General features: G+C 61.7%; 1 protein-coding gene across 2 annotated transcripts in view; it reads left to right on the top strand.

Moving 5' to 3' along the window:
- LOC113214032 (uncharacterized) overlaps positions 1 to 6,988 on the top strand; it is a 48,452-nt gene that overhangs the window by 40,740 nt on the left and 724 nt on the right. Inside the window, exons 2-4 of one of the 2 annotated variants that reach the window (XM_052265678.1) lie at positions 2,359 to 2,851; positions 2,947 to 2,991; positions 3,115 to 3,242. In XM_052265678.1, the coding sequence (XP_052121638.1) occupies positions 2,456 to 2,851; positions 2,947 to 2,991; positions 3,115 to 3,242 (569 nt within the window). In that variant the 5' untranslated portion in view covers positions 2,359 to 2,455. Of the gene's footprint in view, positions 1 to 1,413; positions 2,852 to 2,946; positions 2,992 to 3,114; positions 3,243 to 6,988 lie in introns of those variants that run through there. The other variant, XM_026433280.2, reaches the window with a different exon arrangement.

The following is a 6,988-nucleotide window of genomic DNA, read 5'->3' as shown; positions in this document are numbered from 1 at the left end:
TCGTCGTTGCATGCCGCGCTTGTATGGGAAGTAACACGAGTATAGACCTCATTATAATTGTTTCGAATTTCCGCGTGGAACAACCCCAGCTCCTCCGCCTCTATGGAGAGTATGCATTTTGTTCCTCGATTGTACCCGAGCTCCACCCACCACTAGTAGAGCGAGCCCCTGCCATACGGCGTCGGTGCCAGAGGGCGCGGAAAAAGACGCACCTACCACAGGGTCTCCGGCTTTACCTTCACACCCGACCTGGGGCGGGGAAGGTGTCCCACTCGCCCGAGCACGACGCCCAACACTTCCAGGACGGTGAGCGCCCGGCAGATAGGCAACTCGCCGGGAGGCTCGGCAGCCGTGTGTGGCGGGACAGTCTACTTGCAGGCGTCCGTCCCGCCCGCCTCCCTTCCGCTCTTCTGCGGTCGAGCCCGCCCCACCACGCCACGCCACGCCACGCCACGCCACGCCACGCCACGCCACGCCACGCCACGCCACGCCACGCCACGCCACGCCACGCCACGCCACGCCCCGTCCGCGTAACGTATATTGTCGCTCACCGTCCACCCCCTCGCATCCCCCGCCTCACTTTTAACACGCCACAGCCTGGTTGTCCGCAACGCCTCCACGCCACGCGTGCGCCCGGCCACGCTGCGCCACGCCACTCTCCCATGCCAGGCGACCGCCGCCCGCCTCTCACCGCAGCATTGCGCAGCAGCAACGCGCCACAGCACAGCACGCTGATGAGACGCGCCCCGCCACGCCCCGCTCCACCACGCTCCGACACGCTCCACCGCGCCCCGCCGCACACGCTCGGCCACGCTCGGCCACGCTCAGCCACGCTCGGCGACGCTCGGCCACGCTCGGCCACGCTCCGCCACGCAGCCTCCAAAAGTTTTCCCTGCCACAAAGTCGCCCTCTCTGACACCTCCGCTCTCACCTCAGTTACCGCGAAACATGCGGACCAACCACTTTGAGCGGACCCATGTGTAGAGGCCTGCTTGTGTGTGTGTGCCCGTGTTTCTGTTTGTGTGTGTTTGTGTGTGTGTTTCACAACAAACTCGTCTTGCATATCGGCCTCCCGCCCCGCGTCCGTCACATGCAGTGACGACAATTGCATAAATTTGTCCCCCCCCCTTTCCCCTGCTGCGCCCTGTTCGCTACCGGGGCTTATCGCCCGTGTTCCTCTGCGCTCGACAGTAAGGGAACAGGCGCCGTGGGGGTACAGCTCACAGCAATCAAACTATCGAATGTGCCCCTTTTTAGCAAATAACTCGGTATAACCGGTAACGGTAAACATTTCGAACGCAGTGTGCCTCAAAAGTTCAAAACCGAACTCTAGGTTTGGTTAACGCCTACCTCGCTGCGTGACCATTACGTGTTCACGCTTCCATATTGTTAAATCATAGGCACTGAAAATGATCCGCCGCTAGGAACTTCTTAACGAAAAATTTATGGTGTTCAATCCGGCGAATCATGCGATCTGTGCACAAATGTTGGTGGAGTTGAGGCTCCCTCGGCTGGAGACCGGCGCCACAGAGTGAGTGGTGTGAGCGGGCCTGGCCGGGCTGAGCAAAAGCCGCATCACAAAACGCTGCAAACACTCGGCGGTTACGACTACAACTTCTCGCACCGGCCCCGTGGCGGGGCGGGGCGGGGCGTGGACTGCCGGACAAAACATGCTCCCGTTTGCCGTCCCCCGCCACGGCCCTCCCTCCCCATGTGGATGGCCGCAGTTTACACAGCGCATTAAGACGTCCTGTGGTGGGCCGCAGACCCGCCGTGACGGAAGCTGTACTGTCCTCCCCCCACACACCCTCACCCCTTTTGCACACACACACACGCACACACACACGCACACCACACACAAGCCGACCCCTTTCGCTGCGAGGCCAACAGGCTGAACCAAACGCCCCTCCCGTTCCGGAAATGCGGACCTATCGCACCACTATAGTGTGCACCGCACGGCCTGGTAGCGCAGAGATACGGAACTAACGAGGAGTAGGTGGCACTTTGAAAAATTAATTTACACTGTTATTTTTACAGAGGCAAAGTTTCTTTACGATTTTCGTTTTTTGCAGCACGGTAGGTTGGTGTACCCGATCGACTCGAGAACATATTTCTAGTTTGCGAAAAAAGTTCACACTGATTGCTTACCTCAGTTAGTTGTGTTTTGTTGTTTTTTTTCAGATAGGAGAGGTAAAATCTTTGCCATTGAAAATGCGAGCGTGTGAGCTTTATGCATGCATGCACGTGGTTCTTCCTCTTTCTGATTTTGCCGGTGCCGTTGGCCGTGCGAGCAGCAGGCGCTCGGCTCCGCTCGGCTCGGTCAGCCAGTCCCTCATGTTTCTCCGCCCTGTTTTCCAGGCTAATCCCCCCCGCGCTGCTGCCGCACCACTACCACCTCGTCCAGCCGCACCAACACCCTGCGCACCTGTGCCGTGGGGGCCCCGGGCACACCCACATGCTGCCATCCCCCTGGCCGCTCGCTCCCACCTCCCCGGCCCCGACACCTCTCGGCTTTCAGGGGATGACCGTCTTCAGACCGCCCTCTTTCCAGGGCTTCCTGGGCTTTCCACCGCCAGGCAGCCAAGGACCGCCGCCGGGCGGCTACAACGTCTTCCAGGGTTTACAGGGCCTCCAGGTCCCTGCCCTTGGCCTGCAGGGCTTGCAGGGCACCCGAGGATTTCAGGGTTTCCAGGGCTTCCAGTTCGCGAGCACGGGTGACGTCTCGTGGGCTCGGTTCGCCGTCGACCTCGACAGGTGGTTCGAGGACACCTTCGAGGCCGAGAGGGTGTTCGTAAGGCAGGCCGACGAGGCCGTGAAGAGGCACTGGGAGACCACGGTCGCCCAAGAAAAGGTAGGGTATACCTACTCCGGCCTACTTCAAGGATTCGGTTTTTAGGAGCGTGATCGACCCAACTCTCTAACCTTCGCCCCTTGACAATATTGCAGCTGGCGTCACTGTGGGAGCTAATGCGGTGCGCGCAAATGCTGCAGGTGCGCATACCACCAAGTTTATTTACTTCTTCCAATGAAATAACATAACATGTTTCGGAAATATACTAACAATAATCCTCTTAACTCTTGATTCGCATTTTGAAATGGCTGCTGTTCTTGCAGTGCGACGCCGACAAGCACCTGGACTTCGTCGGCTGCGTGCTGAGCGAGGTCGAGCACTACCTGTCCTTCCTGGAGGTCGCGGAGCAGGTGGAAGTGCCCGTCCTCAGCAGCAACGAGAAGTTCGACCTGTGAGCACACATATATGCATGGGCCGATGCGGCATTGCGCTGTAGGGTCAGACCGGGCGGGTGGGGAGCTGGTCGGCCGCGTCCACACGACCTGACCCGACCCGACCCACCCCCACCTGGCCCAGATTTGCTCTTTATTTTCTCTCAGTATTTTCGTATCATTTCACCATCCGTGACCATAACGCGGGGGAGGGTGGAAGGGGTGGGGGGTGGGGGCTACCAACACGCGCGCCCGCAGCCAGCAGAAGCACTGCCAACAGCAGCGGCTCCGAGCGGCACGGCAACGGTACGCCACAAGTCATCATAATTCAAAGATAGGATCAGCGTAGCAACGTCGCTACCGCCGCCTGGAGCGCCCGGAGCCTGGGCAACCTCCTCCAGCCCAACCCCCGGCCCCGCCCCTCTCGACGCTTGTCGGAGGCCTCGCTGCTGCGCCGCGCCGCGCCGGGTCCCAGGACAGTCGATTACAAATCCATGAATAGGAATCCTAGGCGCCCTCCTCGCCCCTCTCTCTGTGGAACGGGTACAACCAGCAGCGCCAGGCGCTTGCCTGCCTCTGCCTACCCCTCCCCCATCTCCAAACGACCCTTGCTCCTGATTCGGGAGGCGACAGCGGAGCAAATAGCATGCAAACGATGTGAAACCATGGTGAAACCAAGCAGCGACGCGTAGCGAAATTAATTAAGTCTGAGTCGTGGTCAAAGAATGCGAGCAGCGGCGGGTGCGGGGCGGAGGGCGGACGGCGAATCCCAAACGAAAGGAATGTTAAGCTTGTATGGGATCTCAGGTGGGGAGACAGGAGACGATCCCGTCGGGCAACCCGATGTCCGCCAGCGACGGGAAAAGTACACGGACCGTACTTTGACAAAGGCGATTCACGAACGCTACCACCGTGAGAAGGGGCACCACGGTGGCGGCGTGGCACATCCGTCCGTCGCTGACTCGGTCGCGATGGCAGTCGGCCTCCTTTCGAAGAGGAGGTCACCTCACTCGGTGAGGGAGGTCTTCGCAGCTTCGCAGTGTCCGCCTCCGCTCCGCCTACGAGCGCACTGTGTTTCTTTTTGTCTCTGCGTTCGTAATTAAGACTTTTTCGCCTTGACACACATACCGTCCTGCCCTCACCCCTCCCCGCCCGCCCCCCTTTTCGCCATCCGGCCCCAATCCCTTCATTTGCCGCCCATTCCATGCGCGGCGTGGCGTGGCGTGGCGTGGCGTGGCGTGGCGTGGCGTGGCGTGGCGTGGCGTGGCGTGGCGTGGCGTGGCGTGGCGCGGCGCGGCGCGGTGCGGCGTGGCGCCCCTTACCCAGCACGCCTTACAAGACGGCGGTTAGCTCGCCCCCCAGCGCTCTCCGGGGAGGACGCGGGGAAAATGAAGAAGGGTGAGGGTGGAGGAGCGAGGAAGAGGAGGAGGGGACGGGGTGGCGGCGAGTATGACGCTACAGGGCACAAGAGCAGGACGGGAAGCGGCAGCTGCTGGAGCAAGACCACTGGCGCTAGCGCAGCGTGCCGGAGATGGACAAGAAGTGTGCCATCGAGCGAGCACTGCGTTGCAGCCGGAACGGAGACAAGGACCTCGGGTCCCGGCCGGGGCAGCCTGTGTCGGATCTGCGTCCGCGGCAAACACGGGGGAAGAAAAAGGCGCGCTGCGATCCCGCCCGTCCAGCGGTTCCGTGGCCGAGGCTCCCCGCCCGCCCCCGCCCCGCCGGTGGTGCCGGGCTGAGGCGCGGAGGCTGCGGGGGCCGCGGGCGGGGTGCCGTGCGGCTGCGGCGGCCTGTGTGTACCATGCCCGGGGCCGGGACACCATCGGCTCAAAGTGCGGCCGAGCCATCACCCCTTAAAGTTGCCACCCTACCCCTCCTCCTCTCCCCGTCCCAACGCCCTACGCCCTTTCGCGTCCGCCGTTCCGTTCGGCCCCGCGGGGCCCTCGGAGGGCCTATCGACTGTGTCATGCAAACTTGGAGGGGGCGGGAGGCGCTCGTCCGAATGGGGCTGCGGAGGCGGCGGCTGGGGGGCGGCTGGGGGCGGCTGGGGGCGGGCCGCGCCTGGCCCGGGGGTTGTGGCTATCATCCTGTTGATGGCAATATGATGATGCGGGGCGGGCGGGGCGGGGCTGGGCGTCGAGAGGGCAGAGGGCGGCACCGGGAGTTGGGCTGATGAATCTGGAGTCACTAGGCCGATACCATGATACCAGTGTCCGGAGCGATAACAGATAAGGCGATGGTCGAGCGGCGAAAGTGACAGCCTGGGGGTCTCCCCGCTCCTTGCTCCCCTACACCAAAAGGCAGGGTTTACGAAGGCCGTGTCACAACCCCTCTTCCCTTTCCCTCTTCCAACTGGCCTGTCTCATTCTCCCAATTTAAAACATAATTACGAACCCGCCCCGCGGGCGGACGCGCCGGCGCCGCACGTCGACGTGGAGGCCAAGGTTGAGTCCACAAGGGCGGGCCCTCGGCGCGCGATCTGAGCTTGCGAGTAGGAGCAGCAGGACGGCGATGTTTGCCCCCTACCCCCTTCCTCGTTTAGAATGAACCCTAAAGCAACTGTGCCGTGTGTCAAGGACACGGACACAACAGTGTTGCGGGTTTGCATACCCTGGACGCCTGACGGGTGGACCGAGTAAGCAAACCCGCATGTGTACCGCTGTGTCGCAGCCCTGACACACGGTACATGGCACGGTAGATGCGTCATTGGGTGCAGTATTTTTGTAGAGCCACTGGACTTCCGCCCGGCCCCAAGCTCATTCGCTTCTTCCTCTACTTTTTGCGTCGCTCAACTGACATCTCTCTACCTTTCTGTCTCTGCGGCGGCATCCCCGCGGGCGGGCGGGTGTGGGCAATGCGAGGGATTGGGGTGGGGTTGGGGGGTTGGCGGCTACCATTCCCTCCCCTCGCCACACAGCTACGCCACGCCACAAAAATTCAGGGCATATCAGGAAGCAAGGGCGTGCGCCGCCTGAAGAATGGCGGGAAGGGCGGAGCTGAGCGGGCGTCCAGGTTCCAATAAGGGTCTCGCCCCGGCCCGCCCCGCTGAGAGGTCTGGAGAGGTCGGCGGCGGGAGAGGCAAAAAGAGAAGGGCTCCCGCACAGGAGGACGCCGCATATTTCAAAAATTAAACGGGGGTCAGAAATGAAAAAGCTCCTGTTTGAGTTTTTTTCCAAAAGAAAAATACGTTGTTCCATTACACTTTTGGTAGACGCTGCTCAACGTCCCTTTGCAATTATTCTGAACGAGAGGGGCGGAATGGAGATGGAGGGGGAATAACGAGTTGCGAGGAGGAGGAAGGAGGCTGGATAGAGAAAGTGTCCGCACGTCACCGCGCTGACAGCAAAGTGACAAAGCGCGGGTTATTTTCGAGAACGTGCTGCGGCTCCGGCCACGTGCTGGCCATTTCCGGCGCCAATCCGATGGGGAGGGCAGTAGGGCGCGGGAGAGGGAGGGTCGCGGCGCAGGTCGGGTAGTACCTCGTCCTACTCGTCCTGACCGCGCGGTGGGTCCCAGTGGCTGGGCTGGTGGTCGCGCGGGTGGTCGTCACTCCGAGATCTCTGTCCCCCTTTCCCCAAAGTCTGAGACCTGCGGCTCCGCTGGCGGTGCGCGAGAACGGGAGGCGCCGCCCTTGATCTCGAAGTGAACAGTCCAGTCTGGATGGCGGATGTGCGCGTTCTGTGTTCACTCCCACTAATGAGTTGTAAATGACGCGCTCCGCGCGACGCGTATAAGGCAGCCTGGCTGCAGAGAGAGGCCGGGGGAT

The sequence above is a fragment of the Frankliniella occidentalis genome, unplaced genomic scaffold (assembly GCF_000697945.3).
Source record: "Frankliniella occidentalis isolate FOCC.00 unplaced genomic scaffold, Focc_3.1 Scaffold29, whole genome shotgun sequence".
NCBI classification, from domain to species: Eukaryota; Metazoa; Arthropoda; class Insecta; order Thysanoptera; family Thripidae; genus Frankliniella; species Frankliniella occidentalis.
Note: the sequence above shows the minus strand (reverse complement) of the source record. Positions and strands in the feature narration are given on the sequence as shown.